The sequence below is a fragment of the Musca domestica genome, unplaced genomic scaffold (assembly GCF_030504385.1).
Source record: "Musca domestica strain aabys unplaced genomic scaffold, Musca_domestica.polishedcontigs.V.1.1 25, whole genome shotgun sequence".
Taxonomy (NCBI): Eukaryota; Metazoa; Arthropoda; class Insecta; order Diptera; family Muscidae; genus Musca; species Musca domestica.
The window spans coordinates 2,157,581-2,175,370 of NW_026712277.1; the positions used below are offsets into that span (position 1 = coordinate 2,157,581).

The 17,790-nt window shown below is 32.9% G+C and overlaps 1 protein-coding gene across 1 annotated transcript in view; it reads right to left on the bottom strand.

Annotated features, from left to right (window-relative positions):
• The window catches only part of LOC131802824 (myb-like protein U), a 33,713-nt gene extending 29,838 nt beyond the window's left edge, over positions 1-3,875 (bottom strand). Inside the window, exon 1 of the mRNA XM_059123489.1 lies at positions 95-3,875. Coding sequence (XP_058979472.1) covers positions 95-3,875 — 3,781 coding nt within the window. The remainder of the gene's footprint in view (positions 1-94) is intronic.
• Between the last annotated feature and the right edge of the window lie 13,915 nt (positions 3,876-17,790).

Consider the following 17,790-nt stretch of genomic DNA (forward strand, 5'->3'; position numbering starts at 1 on the left):
TCAGTTCTCTCAGTCTTTGAAGAGAGCTTCACATTATTTTTGTTCCTTATTTTTTCCGGTTTGAATTCTGGGTTCTCTTCTCTCATCGCTGTACTCACAGCCTCTTCATTGCTCTGATCGACGTCTCTCGTTGCTGGGAATTCATTTTGCTGTGGAATATTCAAACGATCACTTTTGAGTTTAGAACTCTCTTCACTTCTCTCAGAACAATTTTCTGCCTTTTCATGGTGAACTCTGCTCTTAATCTCGTTTCTCCCTACGGTACTCTCTATAATCGATTTTTCTTCATTTCCCTTATGAGTGTTACCATTTTCTCTGCTGGATTCTCTATTAGCTCTCTTTACTATCTCGGCATTTCCAAGACGTTCTCTCTCCACCTTATTAATAACGTTCTCCCCTTTCTCTTTACTATTCTCTCTTTTGCTCTCACTGATCTCTTTCGTCTTCTCTGTAGAAAATTCTTCAATATCAGAATTTATAGCCTCTTCCTTTTCTTGAAAAATGCTCTCGGGAACCTTTCGCCCAGATCCGCCTGTTTGAATTCTCTTCAAGGCCATATGGTGAGCCATTCGAGGTCGAGTGACTTTTTTCTGGTCTTCCTTTAGGATCTCATCTTCAATTATTTCTTGATTTGTTGCCTCAGCATCTTCTGTTCTCTGTCCCTTTTTCTCTCTGGAAATCGCCATAATCAGCTGGGTATTCATAGGATATTTTCGCTCAACTTCTCCGGTGAGAATATTAGCTTTACTCTCTTCACTGTTGCCATTTGACCCTTTACTCTCCACTGCAGAAATGTCTCCTGCATCAGAGGTAAGTTTAATTTTTTCTTCTTGCGAAAATTTCTTGGGAACATCGAGCCCTACACCGGCATTTTGAATGTCCTTCATGTCCACATCGTCCACTATTCGAGGTTGATGGTCTTCCTTGAAACTCTGATCTCTAAATGCATCAACTTTTGCTATATCGGTGTCTAAAGGTTTCTGTTTCTCTTGCTCTCCTGAGTCCTGGCTGGGGTCTTTGTTTCTCGGGGACCTCCTACTCTCTTCTAATATTGTGGTTGGTCTCTCCTCCCCATCGACCAAAACTTTGGAATCTTCTGCTCTCTCAGCCTTCGAATTCGTTACTTCAACTTTGAGAGAATTTTCCATGGTTCTCTCTGGCATTTGTTCTCCATTAGTTGCTCTCATTTTATTGAGATCCATAGATGAACTTTTAGGAGACTTTCTCTCTCCCTCTCTTTTTAAAATTTGAGGGGAATTTGTGTCTGCTTCATGTGAGTCTGGGTGTTTCCTTTCATTGCCCAAAAACATTGTTTTTTGTCCTCTCTGAGACTCCAGATCTGTATGGCGATTTAATTTCAACCTTTCCGACTCTCCAAATTTGGGCGGGTTCCTAGTGATATTCACAGGCATTTGCTGCGGATTATTTTCCTTTCCTCTGTTGAGATTTAAAGACGAAAGTTGGAATGTTTGTTGCTCTCTTTCTCTCTTGGCTTCGCGAAATGCATTTTCGTTTTCCGTTTTGGGAATTTTGGGATCGGGAGAGTTTTGACTGAGTTCTCCATTGGTTTTGGAGTCCCTACTCTCCCCCGATATTGAGAGATGACGCTGCTTCCTATTGACCCCAAAATTGGCCTGATTTTCAGATTTTCTTTCCTCTCCTTCGTCCTCTGAACTAAAATTTCCACATCCTTCCCCATTAGGCTGACATTTGCTCTGATTCTCTTCAGATTTTTGTTTAACTGCATCCGGGTGATTTTTCCAATTTTTTAGGGATTCAAATTCCGCCTCCTTGCCCCCGACGAGAGAGTTTTGACTGAGTTCTTCATTGTCTAGGGAGTCCTTACTCTCCCCTGAGAGTGTGAGACGACTCTGCTTCCCATTGACCCCAAAAATGGCTTGATTTTCGGATTTCCTTTCCTCTCCAGTGTCCCCCTCACTTGAACTCCCACATCCCTCTCCATTAGGCTGACATTTGCTGTGACTTTCTTCAGATTCTTGATTAACTACATCCAGGTGATTTTTCCAATTTTTTAAGGATTTAAATTCCGCCTCCTTTCCCTGACTCTCTTCAGATTTTTGCTTCACTGCATCCGGGTGATTTTTCGAATTTTTCAAGGATTTTAATTCCACCTCCTTGCTCCCGATTTTTTCCTCCTGTTGCAACATTTTTTCCGTCTCCTTTCCCTGACTCCCTTCAGATTTTTGCTTAACTGCATCCGGGTAATTTTTCCAATTTTTTAAGGATTTAAATTCCGCCTCCTTGCCCCTAAATTTTTGCTCCTCTGGCGACATTTTTTCCTCTCTAATTCCAGTTGAGAAATTATCCTTTTCTTCCTCACTTTCTTTGAAAAATAATTTTCCATTTTCCTTGTCCCGCATATCCTTGCTATTTTTATTAACTAATCCTTTATTTGTTGACTGCCCTCCCCATGGTGTTGCCGTATTTTTTACAGCTTCTCCATTATTAATTAAATTATCCTTTAAAGGATTTAATTGCAATGTTGTTGTCTTCTCTAAAGGATTAAAAGTAACTTTTGTCTCGTCTGGTTTGTTAAAAACTTTGGCCGGGTGGCCTTGTTGAACATTTTGCAAGTCGATGGTATTCTGAGACGAATTTCCCGCCTCCATGAGAGGGGAGGCCAGGATGTTACTTGGTGGATTTTTTCCGGAGGTGCCCAGGGGAAAACTGTTGTTCTCAGTTTTTGCTTTTTGCTCCTGAAAGGGATTTTTCTTGCTGTGGACCTCCTCATTTATTTTCGGATGATTTTCAGGTATTACTTCCTCCAAGGATAATAAAACTTGTTGTGCTCTCCTGGCCCTGTCTCCTGCTTGCGGAATTTTGTTCATGTCCTTCGTAAAATTTTCCAAATTTTCCATGGAATTACCCAAATTTCCCAATGTCTTCGTTGGGGATGCCATTAAATTATAACCCCTCATCGGGGAGATATTTTTTGCATCCTTACTCCCCTCCCCCTTCTTCTGAGCATCAGCAAATTTTTTCCGCATTTGCTTTGAGACATCCAACCCCAGACCTGCCACAGAAGAAATCGCCCGCATTGTCATCCATTGTTGACTATTGTCACTGTTTTGTTGATTTTCCACTAGGATTTCCTTGGATAAATTGTCTTGATTCTCTTCCGCCATGACTGCTGCTGCTGCAGGTAAGTGCCCCGGAATGCCAGCGCCTTTGTGGCCTTGCTTTGATGCATTTTCTTTGGCAACATTTGTAATTGTTGGCCGGTTGGCTTGGAATGCTGTTGCTGACATTGCACTCTCATTTTGTTCGCCACTCAAGGAGAGTCCTCGAAGAGAGCTAGGCGGGTAGAGGGGATGCTTGTTGACATAAGTTTTGCCAGCCATGTCCTTAACAATGTTTTTATCCGCCCGGCTGGTACTTGAGTTAAACCAGCCATGACTGATGCCACTAACACCACCACTGCTGCTGATGCTGGTGGTGGTCAGAACACCAGTTACCTCACCCCTACCCATGTCTGCAGTTTTACTCCCAGTACCATTGTTTTTGCTGCTACTGCTGTTGTTGTCAGCTTGATTTGTTGTTTCTTGTAATTGTAAACGTAAATTCTCTTTTATTACATTTACATTTGCTCCATGATGCTGATGTGGAGGAGATGACTCTCTCGCATAAGGGAGAGTAGAATTGCCAGAGCTATTGTTGGCTTGTAAATTCGTTGCTGTTGCTTGTCCTGCCACACCCGTTGACCAAATATATGGTGTTAACCATATTAATAGAATAATTTGTAAACTTAATTGTTGTAGCTGCTGTCGTCTTTGTCGTTGTTGTTGCCCCTGGCTGGAGCAACCCAACTGCCTTAGCAGTTTACAAGGTTTTCTCGTTTTGTGTTTGTGTTTCATATTAATTCCTCCACAGGGGTTACCTGGTGGTTTTGTGGCCAACTTATTTAGTTTTAGTTATTTTTGGACGAAGTACAAAATTGATGGCGGAATTTTTCTAATTTTCGTTTGTCTATTTAAATGTCAGCATAATTTTATATCCTCCTCCATGACATTTTAAAAAAGGGGAACTTAAGTATGGAATTTATGACATCGCGGATTTCTCTCTTGGATTTTGGACGAGGAGTGTTTTGCTGAAAGGAGAAAAAGAAAAGAGATATGTGAAAATAATATTCCTTTTTCAAAAAAAAAAAAAAAAAAAAAAAAAAAAAATTAAAATAAAATAAAATAAAAAAATAAATAAAAAAAATAACAAGAAAATAAAATAAAAAAATACATAATCAGAAAATAATTAATTAAAAGTTAAAACAAGTTAAAAAAAATAAATAAAAAATAAAAAAATTAAATAATAAAAAATACAAAAACAGAAAATTATTAATTAATAAAAAGTAATAAAAATAAAAAATAACATAACAATAATATTCTTTCTCCACAAAAAAAAAAAAAACAAATAAAAAAATTAAAAAAAAAACATAAAAAAATTAAATAAAAAAAAATAGAAAAACAGAAAATAATTAATAATTAAAAAAAGTAATATAAACAAAAAATAACATAACAATAATATTCTTTTTTTCCAAAAAAAAAAAAAAACAAAAAACAAATAAAAAATAAAAAAACATAAATAAATAAAAAAATACAAAAACATAAAATAAATTAATTAATAAAAAGTAATAAAATAAAAAATAACATAACAACAATGTACTTTTTTCACAAAAAAAAAATAAAAATAAATATATAAAAATAATACAAATACAAAAACAGAAAATAAAATAATTAATAAAAAGTAATAAAAAAATAACAGTCCTACAACTCGTTAAAAATTTTTTTTAGGAATTTCGAACATTCCACCTCTCTCTCTATCTCTATCTAAAAAAATTTTCAAAAAAAAATAAATAAATAAAATACAAAAACAGAAAAAAATTAATTAATAAAAAGTAATAAAAATAAAAAATAACATAACAATAATATTTTTTTTTTTCAAAAAAAAAAAAAAAAAAAAAAAAACAAATAAGAAATAAATAAAAAATAAAATAAATACAGAAACAGAAAATAATTAATTAATAAAAAGTAATAAAAATAAAAATAACATAACAATAATATTCTTTTTTCACAAAAAAAAACAAATAAAAAATAAAAAAAAATAAAAAAAACATAAAAAAAATTAAATAAAAAAATACAAAAACAGAAAATAATTAATTAATAAAAAGTAATATAAACAAAAAATAACATAACAATAATATTCTTTTTTCAAAAAAAAAAAAATAAATAAATAAATAAATAAAAAAAATAAAACAATTTAAATAAAAAAAAAATACAAAAAACACAAAATAATTAATTAATAAAAAGTAATAGAAATAAAAAATAACATAACAATAATATTCTTTTTTCACAAAAAAAATTAAAAATAAATAAAAAATAAAACAAGTAAAAAAATAAAATAAAAATACAAAAACAGAAAATAATTAAATAATTAAAAGTAATAAAAATAAAAATAACATAACAATAGTATTCTTGTTTCAAAAAAAAAAAAAAAAAAAAAAACAAAAATAAAAAATAAAAAAAATACAAATACAAAAACAGAAAATAAAATAATTAATAAAAAGTAATAAAAAAATAACAGTCCTACAACTCGTTAAAAATACTTTTTTAGGAATTTCATACATTCCACCTCTCTCTCTTTCCCTATCCAAAAAAAAAAGAAAAAAAAGAACTTTGAATACCCTCCATCAATTGGTACAAATTTGGCAATTTTCAAAAAAAAAAAAAATAAATAAATAAATAAATAAATAAAATAAAATAAAAAAATACAAAAACAGAAAACAATTAATTAATAAAAAGTAATAAAAATAAAAAATAACATAACAATAATATTTTTTTTTTTTCAAAAAAAAAAACAAATAAAAAATAAAAAAAATAAATAATAAATAAGAAACAAAAAAAATAAAATAAAAAAAATACAGAAACAGAAAATAATTAATTAATAAAAAGTAATAAAAATAAAAATAACATAATAATATTCTTTTTCCAAAAAAAAAAAATAAATAAATAAATAAAATAAAATAAAAAAAATACAAAAACAGAAAATAATTAATTAATAAAAAGTAATAAAAATAAAAAATAACATAACAATAATATTCTTTTTTCAAAAAAAAAAAAAAAAAAAAAAAAAAAACAACGAAAAAAGAAAAAAAAAATAAACAAACAATAAACAAAAACAGAAAATAATTAATTAATAAGAGTAATAAAAATAAAAAATAACATAACAATAATATTCTGTTTTCAAAAAAAAAAAAAAATAATAATAATAATAAATAAAATAAAATAAATACAAACACAGAAAATAATTAATTAATAAAAAGTAATAAAAATAAAAAATAACATAACTATAATATTCTTTTTTTCAAACAAAAAAAAATTAAATAAAAAATACAAAAACGGAAAATAATTAATAAATAAAAAGTAATAAAAATAAAAAATAACATAACAACAATATTCTTTTTTCAAAAAAAAAAAAAATAAATATATAAATAAATAAATAAAAATAAAAAAAAAATAAAATAAAATAAAAATAAAAAAATACAAAAACAGAAAATAAATTAATTAATAAAAAATAAAAAACCATTCATACAACTCGTTAAAAAATCATTTTTTAGGAATTTCATACATTACGCTTCTCTCTCTATCTCTCAAAAAAAAAAAAAATAAAATAAAATAAATTAAATTAAAAACAAGTAAAAAAGCCGTAAGTTCGGTTGGGCCGAACTTTGAATAACCTCCACCATTTGGTACAAATTTTGGCAATTTTCAAAAAAAAAAAATAATAATAATAATAAAATCCGCTTAAAATTCTGTTGAAATCTTAAAAATACACCTCTCTCTCTATCTCTCACAAAAAAAAAAAAAAATAAATAAATAAAAAAGCTATAAGTTCGACAGGGTCGAACTTTGAATACCCTCCACCATTTAGTACAAATTTTGGCAATTTTCAAAAAAATAAAATCTGGAAAAAATTCTGTTAAAATCTTAAAAATACAGAATCTAGCCGTATATTAAACGACGACGTGGGCCTGCATAGGCAAGTCTTGTCATAAGACAAATGCGAAACTTGAAAGAAAAAAAAATCGGTGAATAATGTGGCTAAAATCATCAATATTGGGAGGTATTGTTATATGAGGGTTATACCAAAATGTGGACCTGCACAGACAAGTTTCTGCCTGAGGCTGTAGTATCCACTATGAACTTCTTATATCAAATTTTAAACAATTCCAGTGAACAATGTCGATTAAATCGACAAAATATCGAATATCGGGAGGTACCGTTATATGGGGGCTATACGAACAATTTTCTCTCTTAGGCTGTAGTAACCATTACAAATTGAAATGTATTGAAATTAATGTCGATAAAATCAACAAAGTACCGAATATAGGGAGGTACCGATATATGGAGGCTATACGAAGACGTGGACCTACACAGACAATTTTCTGTCAGAGTCTGTAAAATCCTTTACGAACTTCAAATACCAAATTAGAAAAAATTCCGCTGAATAATGTCTCTAAAATCAACAAAATACCGAATATCGGTAGGTACTGTTATATGGGGGCTATACGAAGACGTGAACCTGCACTGACACTTTTCTGCCATAGGCTGTGGTATCTATTTTGAACTTCAAGTACCAAATTTTAAACAATTCCGGTGAATAATGTCGCCAAAATCAACAAAATACCGAATATCGGGAGGTATAGGGGCTATACACAAAACGTGGGCCTACATGGCCCATTTTCAATACCAAAAGTCCTGGAGACATAATACACATTTGAGTAAAATTTTATCATTTTTATGATTTCCACAGACGGACGGGTCTAAAATATATATTTTGAGGTGTTACAAACGGAATGACAAATTTAATATACCCTCCGCACTATGGTGTAGGATATATTCGATTTTCAGATCTCCGGTTGGGAGAAATGTTTTTATATACCAAATTTGAAAATTAACGCTGACTTGGTTCGCAAGTTATGAGAGATATAAATATTGAATAATGCAACACTTTGTGGGTAAGGTACCAGAAGGGTTGGCCTAAAATATCCCATTTTCGCACTAGATTTTACGTTAGTAGAAACATTGGAATGTGAGAAATTCAAAGAGAATCCGTAGCTTATTTCTCATTTTATGAGAGCCATAATAATTCAAAATTTGGGTCCCTTTGTAGGGAGGTACCAGAGGTAATAGTCCGATATATTCCATCTTCATAGCAGATCTTGTGTTAGTAGAAATTTTTAAGAGAATCCGAGCCTTATTTCCCAATTTATGAGAGTTATAATTATTCAAAGTTTTGTCTCTATTCCCTCTTCATAGCAGATTTTGTGTTGATAGAAATATTGGGCTCTTCCGAATCTGAAAGGAATCGGATGTTCATTTCGTGTTTTATGAACTTCATGATTTTTCAAATTGTTGACCCCTTTGTGGAGGTGAGATACCAGAAGGAGTGGTCTGATATATTTCATATTCAGCGCAGATCTTGTTTTGATAGAAATATTGGGATGTGTGAAATCTAAAGAGAAACGGATACTTACTTCGCAATATATGAGCGTTTTGGTTATTCATAATTTTAACCCTTTACTAGTCAGCACACTAGTCAGCCAGACTGATGGACGGATATCTCCAGATCGACTTTAAATGTCCAGAAACGGTTTTGGTTCAAAGAGACCTAGGGTCTAAAACTATTATTTCGATAAGGTAAGTTTTGTCCCTATCAAATGGTATATACCCTCCGTAGCCATATGGCTGAGTGTATAGAATATATTCTTAAAACGAGTAAAAAATTAGCTAAGTTCGGCCGGGCCGAACTTTTCATAGCCTCCGCCATTTTGAAGACATTTGAAAATTTTCAAAAAAAAAAAAAAAAAACAGTAGAAAATACCTATCAAATTAAGCCACGTATATGGGGGCTATACGAAGATCTTTATAAAATTTTTCATTTGACATTTCTTTCCTTTATAAAAGTTTTTATTTCACATTTGCCCTCTATCCGCAAAATATTATGCTTTGACCCTTTAAATTGACAAGCTTCTGCCCTGTCCTATGCTCTTGCCCTATGCAACATTTTATGTTGATTGGTCTATAATTGTGAGCAAAGCCCTCTGTTTTTGGTCCACTTTAAACCCTAAATATTTTGCGATCAACCACCATATCAATACGCTATTATTCCGACCCAAACCCTAACTTCATGCGAAATTTTGTGAGAATCGGGTCATAATTGCGTCCAGTTGCGTGATTACAAATTAATATGGTCAGACGGATGGACACACATGGCTACATTAACCCAGCCCGGCGAAATAGGAACATATATAGCATGTAGTCCCCCGATATACCATTGAGGTGATACAAACTTTTTGGCTTAAACAAGCTTATAGTGCCTCCAACTAGAGTTCATAGTTTGGTACACCAGTTTCTCAACGTATGAGTGATGCCAGAAATTTCATATCGCTCATACGCAGAGATTTCGAACAATAGAGTGAAGACGACAGCAATAAAAATTCAGATTTGGAAGATTATTATTATTACTCGAAAAAATATTTTTCATATGGTTTGGTTTCCCTTAAATTCAGTTCTAGGCAACCATGAGACATTCGCAACACCCCCCACCAAAAATCCGCCTAGTTATGACAAGATTCATAAATATTATAAAAAAAAATAAAACATCATTAAAAAGTTATATGAAATCAACTGCCAATGAGAAATGACTCCCCCCTCCTCCCCCTCTTCCCTTTGATTTTAAATTCTCTCTCGAGATTTTGAGGCAAATATTTTCCATTTTTTTATGTCACAACATTAAATTGTTCATATGTGTGTGTTTTTTTTTTTTCCAAATTTATTGTACCGACAACAAAAGCACCCTGTATGAACTTATTTTATTATATGTTATCATGGCATATTAATTATTTAAAAGCTTTCATATTGTTTATTTGGTATATTTTAATATTTATGTGCTACGCCGAGATATGGTACATTATGGAGGAGAGCAGTAATAAAATGCATTAATGGTATGTGTGTGTCATTTCCGTGTGGGTGAGGATGTGTGTGTGTGAAATTATTATGGCAATGTAATATGTTTATTACTTATTTATTTGCTTGAGTATAAAAAATAAAAATTAAATTTCTGGGTAGTAGATATTGAATATGTTACAAAATAGAATAATTATTATTATTTTTTTTTTGAACATCTAGAATTTTTTGTTTCGAAAGATAAAACATTTTTAAATTAATTTTTTGATTCTAATATTATATTTTTTTGAATTTTATTTTTTTTTTTTTTTAATATATCCATTGTATTCTAAAAAAATATTTTTTATCCTTGAAAATATACTGGAATTTCTTGTAATGCTGTACTGTTGTACTGTACTGCAACACCAATATTACCGCTACCAGGGCCTCTTCATTATTTGGCAGCTCGCACAAGTATTAAACTCAAATAGCTCATAATCCTCATTTAAAAAAGAAAAGCTTCGACGATTTAAAACAAAAAGGAAGAGAATAACACTCATCAACAATTGTTGTTTTTTTCTTGTTGTATTTTTCATGTCCATCTTTTGTTTTTTTTTTTTTTTTTTTTTTTTTTTGTAAAGGAAGACATTACACCACAAATATATAATCAGCATAAAACTCAAAACAATGGCCGCGTGTGGCAAACAAATTACATTCAGACATAAAGAATAACAATAACAAAGAAGAAGAAGAGAAAAATATGAATAAAGACTTAAAACGAAACAAAAACGGTTTAAAGAAATTGGGCCAAAATGCTTTTGAGCTGAATATTTTCTTCGGAAAAAATTGGGGTAGGCTTGGTGTCCGCGTAATAAACTCGTAATCATTAAAAGTTAAATTGAGACTTTATTAAGGAGAGAGAAAAAAATGGTGATGAGAGACCATTTTAAATTGGCATGACAAATGAGAGGGTATTTATCTTAGAGATACACGGAAGACAAGAAAATGAGAGAGGGATACTGTTCTAAGGCTAAGGCCACAGTAGTCGGAGCTTGGCAAATTTATATGTACTTCTTATTTATGAATATAATTTTTAACCATAAATAAATAATAAAATAAAAATAAATAAAAAATAATTAACAAAAAAACTTAAGTAAATAAATAAGAACAAGTAAAAAATCTGTAAGTTCGGCCGGGCCGAACTTTGAATATCCTCCACCATTTGACACAAATTTGGCAATTTTCAAAAAAAAAAAAAAAAAAAATTAAAATTTTGTTAAAATCTTAAAAATACCGAATTAGGGTGTATACGACTACGTGGACCTGCATAGGCAACTTTTGTCATAAGCTATTACAATTTTCAAATGCGAAACTTGAAAAAAACTGTTATAATGCACTTAAAATCATCAAAATACCGAATATAGGGAGGTACCATGGGGGGCTATAAAAAGTGGACCTGCACAGACAATTGTCTGGCATAGGTTTTAGTATTCATTGCGAACTTTAAATACTAAATTTGAAACAATTCCGGTAAATAATGTTGCTAAAATCATAAAAAAATACCGAATATCGGGAGGTACCGTTGTATGGGGGCTATACGAAGACGTGGACCTACATGGCCCATTTTCTGTTTTAAGCAGTAGTATCTATTACGAACTTTAAATACCAATTTTGAAACAATTAAATAGTGTCGCTAAAATCGGGAGTACCGTTATTTGGGGGCTATACGAAGACGTGGACCTACATGGGTCATTTTCATTACCAAAAGTCCTGCAGATATAATACACATTTGAGTAAAATGTTATCAACCTACTTTATTTCGTTCGGAAGCTAGAGTGATTTCCTGAGACGGACAGACGGATAGACGGACAGACGGGCGGACATTGCTAAATCGACTTTCCCCCTATTTCGCCTCTTTCCAATCTTCGCACCACTTTCCTCTCTTAACCCCCTCTTCCCCCTTTCCCCTCTTTCCAATCTTCGCACCACTTCCCTCGCTTAACCCCCTCTCCCCCTTTTTCCCCCTCCCCCCTATCCCCTCTTCCCACATTTACAAGATCACCCCCTCTTCTCCCTATTCCACTCTCTCTTCCCATCCACTTTTACTCAGTTTCACTCTCTACGCTCTATTTTAAGCGATTCTGCTCCCACCCTCAATTTTCAAACAGGATTGACTCGGGTGTGGTCCTACTCTAATTTGAATATTGTTTGAGTCTTCACAATTTCCTTCGCCTTTGGTTGCTGCTCCTTTAATTGAAAGACCTGGTAGTCTTCGGTGCTGCTTCCTTCAGCGAGATTGGCAACTCGGCAGACAAAATAGCCTTATGTCGACTCGCTGTAGCCTTCGTTGTAGTAGTCTTTGCCCTGTCCATCTGTTGTTTCACCGTATCCCCCATTTTAGTAGGATGTGTTGATAAATCAACTCATTGGCTCGGCAGAGCGGGTTTAGGAGATTTAACAGGCTTTGAGTTTCTCTACTTCCTCGCAGACTTTTTTAAAACTTTCGGTTCCGTTAGCTTAACCTCAATCTTACTTTTTCTAGCTTTGGAGGGTGGTACCTCCGGCTATGTCACCTCATAGGCCTTTTTTGAAGGCTTCTTTGTTTCAGTGTCCTTCGAGAAACCTTAACCGGTTTCGATTTTCTCTTCTTCCTCGCAGACTTTTTTAAAACTTGCGGTTGCGTAGACTAAACCTCAGACTTAGCTTTCCTTCCTTTGGAGGGTGTTACCTCCGGCTTTCTTTTTCAGTCTCCATTGACATCACCTTTTCCAGATGAGCAGGGGTCGCCTTTTTGAAGCCTCGGTTGATTTCACAACCCTTCTGGTAATCCTGGTAATCAGGAGTTTCCTTACGTTACGTTAGGTCATGTCCTCTCAGGTTCGTCCTGATAAGTTGTAATTCCTCATTACTAAAGTTTGATGGATTGCCATTGACAGTACCCTACTGCTCCATTTCCTAATATTTTGGGAGATATATGACCTATCAGAAATTTCATTTTTGTTCTGTTAATCCTTGAAATCCTTTATCCTTGAATCTCCTTAAGAAATCCAACCCTGAAGAACATTTTTTGTCCAATTTTCCTTGAATCTAATATTTTTGAAATAACCTTTTAATAATTCCGTCATTGATCTAAAATGCCATGAACTAAGGTCTTTTTACGGTCTAACTAATTTTTTTCATTTTTCACATTTGGGCGCCATTTAATATTCTGCCCAAAATTAAATTCAGCTGAAATGCCTTGGAATTAAAAAAAAGACCTTAAATTATGGTCTAATGTCTTCAACGGAATGACCTTTTTTTCAATTCCACGAATTTCGTTTGGCCGTTACTAGAAATGCTTTAATTTCTTGGTCAGCCTTTCTTCGAATTTTTATTTTTCCTCCATTAACCTCCCGTAACCATATAACCCATTCAACATCACATTCATGTTATTCAGAGGATAGATTTCTTGTTTTTCTTTGTTGGTTTGTCTGCCCAACTAAAATTGACACTAGGGGTTAAGTAAATATTGACATTTGTTAGCAAAATCTATTGGAGTTATAATTTACCTAACAACATGCATGTTTCCTTTACACTTTTGAACCTAATAGGCATTGAAATATGAAATTGTAAATTTTCCAAAATGTATGTATACTTTTTCTGTCAATAAAAACGAATCAAACTAACAGGTTATGGGCACCAGTCCTCAATTTTAAATATTGTGAAAAAAAAATAATAATTTTGTTAAAATGAATTCCATCTGCCAAATTGATAAACTTGAAGATGGGAATTATGAAAGCTGGCGGATACAGATGAGGAGTGTTCTCATCCATTGCGGACAATGGGGAATTGTCAGCGGGGAAAAGAAAATAGATCCAGCTAGACGAGATGCAGAAACAGAAAAATTGAGGGAGGAAGATCAAAAGGCGCTCGCAACAATTTTTCTTAGCGTGAGATCATCCCAATTGAATATTATAAAAAATTGCAAGACATCGCTGGAGGCATGGATGAAGCTACAAGAAGTACATAAGCCTCAAGGACCGATGCAGAAAGTTGCATTATACAAAAAGATGTTGGCTTTAAAAATGAAGGAAAATATTAATATGGTGCAACATATTAATGAATTTGTGGATATATCTGAGAAGCTCATCGAAATAGGAATACAGATACAGGAGGAGTTATTAACTATTATATTGTTGACAAGTCTTCCAAAAGAATATGAGAATTTCGTGGTGGCTATAGAGACTAGGGACAAATTGCCAAGCTTCTCATCATTGAAACAAAAACTATTGGAAGAAGCAGAAAGAAAACAGCAGTTGGAGAAGGAAGAACTTCCGGAACATCAGGTTTTTGCTGCGAAATCAAATAAGCGTCGAGAAAAAGTTGAAGAAGCTGGAGAAGGCATATTCCGAAACAAAGTCCAAGGCAAAGGTAGTAAAAAGAATATGTTTAAAGGAAAATGTTTTTCGTGTGGTCAAATTGGGCATTATGCAAGTAAATGCGAAAAAAATCATAGCAAAAATAAACACCAATCATTTACGATGATAGCTGTTGCAGAAACAGGTAAGCTGAATAAGTCTATGTGGTATTTAGATAGTGGAGCAACAGCACACATGTGCAATGACAAAGGATTATTTACCAAGTTCGAGGAGCACGAAGAGCGAATTGCGTTGGCTGGTGAACATTTTTTGAAAGCAGTTGGCAGAGGAGAAGTTTTGATAAAATCAGATGATTGTGAAATAAAATTACAAAACGTTTTATACTCTCCAGAATTGCAGGCAAATTTTATTTCCATTAGTAAGGCAGTGAACCAGGGATTGAAAGCCACGTTTACCAAGTCAATTGCCGTTATCACAACGAAATCTGGTGACATTATTTTGAAAGCGGTAAAAATAGATGGTATGTTTGTAGTCGAAAGTCGTCAAGAACGAGCATTTTTGATGACCGAAAATCTTTGGCATAATCGCTACGGCCATTTAAACTATACGAGTTTGAAGGAACTATACTCCAAAGAAATGGTAAAAGGCATGAAAATCGATCAAGATTCCAATAAGCAGAAATGCAGAAGTTGTATGCTGGGAAAAATCCATACATTACCGTTCCCAAAAGAATCGGAAAATTCAGCATGTGAAATTCTGGAAGTTATACATACTGATGTTTGTGGGCCAATGCAAATCCCGTCAGTTGGCGGTTCGAAATATTTCGTAACCTTTATAGATGACAAAACAAGGAGAATTTTTGTATATTTTTTGAAGTCAAAGGATGAAGTTTTTTCCAAATTTAGAGAATTTCAGAAGCTAGTAGAGAGACAAACTGGTAAAAAGATCAAGGAACTTCGTAGCGACAATGGAGGCGAATATTTAAACAAGGAATTTGATTCATATCTAAAAAACATTGGTATCAAACGACAACTAACCGTTCCATACAGTCCTCAGCAGAATGGAGTGGCAGAACGTGCCAATAGAACTCTAGTAGAAATGGCCAGAACCATGATGTTGCATGCTGGTGTGGATGAAAGCCTATGGGCAGAAGCAATTTCGACAGCGTCTTATTTACGAAATAGGAGTCCCGCAAAGCATTTGAACAATAAGACACCCTACGAAGCATGGTATGGCAAGAAACCAAATATAAGACATTTGCGAACTTTTGGTTCATATTGTGTAGCTTTGAATAAAACACATAAACGCAAGTTCGAAAATAGAGGAGAGGAATATATAATGGTAGGTTATTCCTTAGTTTCAAAAGCCTATAGATTATATGATAAGAACCAAAGAAAAATAATTGAAAGAAGAGACGTCATTTTCGACGAGGACAAATTTGAGGTGGGTGAAAAGGAACTAGCAAAGGAAGATTGTCTAAAATTTTATTTGCAACAAAGTAGAACTGAGCAGGATGAAATTGATGGCAATGATAGCCAAACTGAAAGTGTCGACCAAACGTTGATGGAAAACGTTGAGTATGGAAGCACTGATGAGGATTTTGGTACTGCAAATGAAAGTTCAAGTTCCAATAGTCAGGATGAAATACCAACAGTTGGACCTGGAAGACCAAAGATAATAAGAACCGGAAAACCTGGAAGACCCAAAAAGGTTTACAACGTTTTAAATCAAATGGGAGCTCAAAATGTACCGCAATCTGTTCAAGATGCAATGGAAAGTGAACATTCAAAGCAATGGCTGGAAGCTATGAAGAACGAACTCCGGGCTTTGGAGAAAAACAGGACCTGGGAATGTGTATACGGATATGCAGATGCAGATTGGGGAAGAAGTACAAATGATAGAAAATCTTATACGGGGTACGTATTTTTCCTCAATGGATGTCCTGTGTCCTGGGAGAGCAAGAAACAAAGCACTATAGCACTCAGCAGCACAGAAGCCGAGTATATGGCTATGTCAAATGCGGCAAAGGAGGCAACATATTTGAAACGATTATTGGAAGAAATGGAGTATATAAAGGGTGAACCAATATTGATTTATTGCGATAATCAAGGAGCTTACAAGCTAGCGCAAAATCCCGTTTTTCACAATAGAACCAAACATATTGATATCAAATTTCATCATGTGCGAGAAGTCGTGCGGAACAAAGAAGTGGAGTTAAAATATTGTCCAACTAATGATATGATAGCGGACATTTTAACAAAGAATTTATGTAAAGTCAAGCATTTGTATTTTGTAAACTTACTTGGAATTGTTAAGTGATTTAATGCAATTGTAATGGAATATCCATGTTGAGGAGGAGTATTGGAGTTATAATTTACCTAACAACATGCATGTTTCCTTTACACTTTTGAACCTAATAGGCATTGAAATATGAAATTGTAAATTTTCCAAAATGTATGTATACTTTTTCTGTCAATAAAAACGAATCAAACTAACAAAATCTACATTATTAGGAGAGGTGAGGAGATTTCATGCGAATATTTAATACCACGAAGAACTGGAATTTAAGGCGTTATGTTGGTTGGTTCTTTAGAAAAATTGGAAAACACAGATGTTTTTTTTTTTTTGAAAACAAATAAAAAAGATTTAAGTTCGTCCGGGCCGAACTTTGAATACCCTACATCATTTGGAACGAATTTGGCAATTTTCAAAAAAAAAAAAAAAATCGTTTAAAATTCTGTTAAAATCATAAAAATACCGATTGTAGCCGTTATATTAAGGTCTATACGACGGCGTGGACCTGCAGAGGCAACAATTGTCTCCAAACATGGATTTTTATAAAAATATTTTTCAAGGATCTCCAAACGTGAATTTTTAGAAAAATATTTTCCAAGGATCTCCAAACGTGGATTTTCAGAAAAATATTTTCCAAGGATCTCCAAACGTCGGTTTTTATAAAAATATTTTCCAAAGATCTGCAAACGTGGATTTTTATAAAAATATTTTCCAAGGATCTCCAAACGTGGATTTTTTTTAAAAATATTTTCCAAGGATCTCCAAACGTGGATTTTTATAAAAATATTTTCCAAGGATCTCCAAACGTGGATTTTTTTTAAAAATATTTTCCAAGGATCTCCAAACGTGGATTTTTATAAAAATATTTTCCAAGGATTTCCAAACGTGGATTTTTATAAAAATATTTTCCAAGGATCTCCAAATGTGGATTTTTATAAAAATATTTTCCAAGCTCCTCCAAACGTGGATTTTTATAAAAATATTTTCCAAGGATCTCCAAAAGTGGATTTTTATAAAAATATTTTCCAAGGATCTTCAAACGTGGATTTTTATGAAAATATTTTCCAAGGATCTCCAAACGTGGATTTTTATAAAAATATTTTCCAAGGATCTTCAAACGTGGATTTTTATAAAAAATATTTTCCAAGGATCTCCAAACGTGGATTTTTATAAAATTA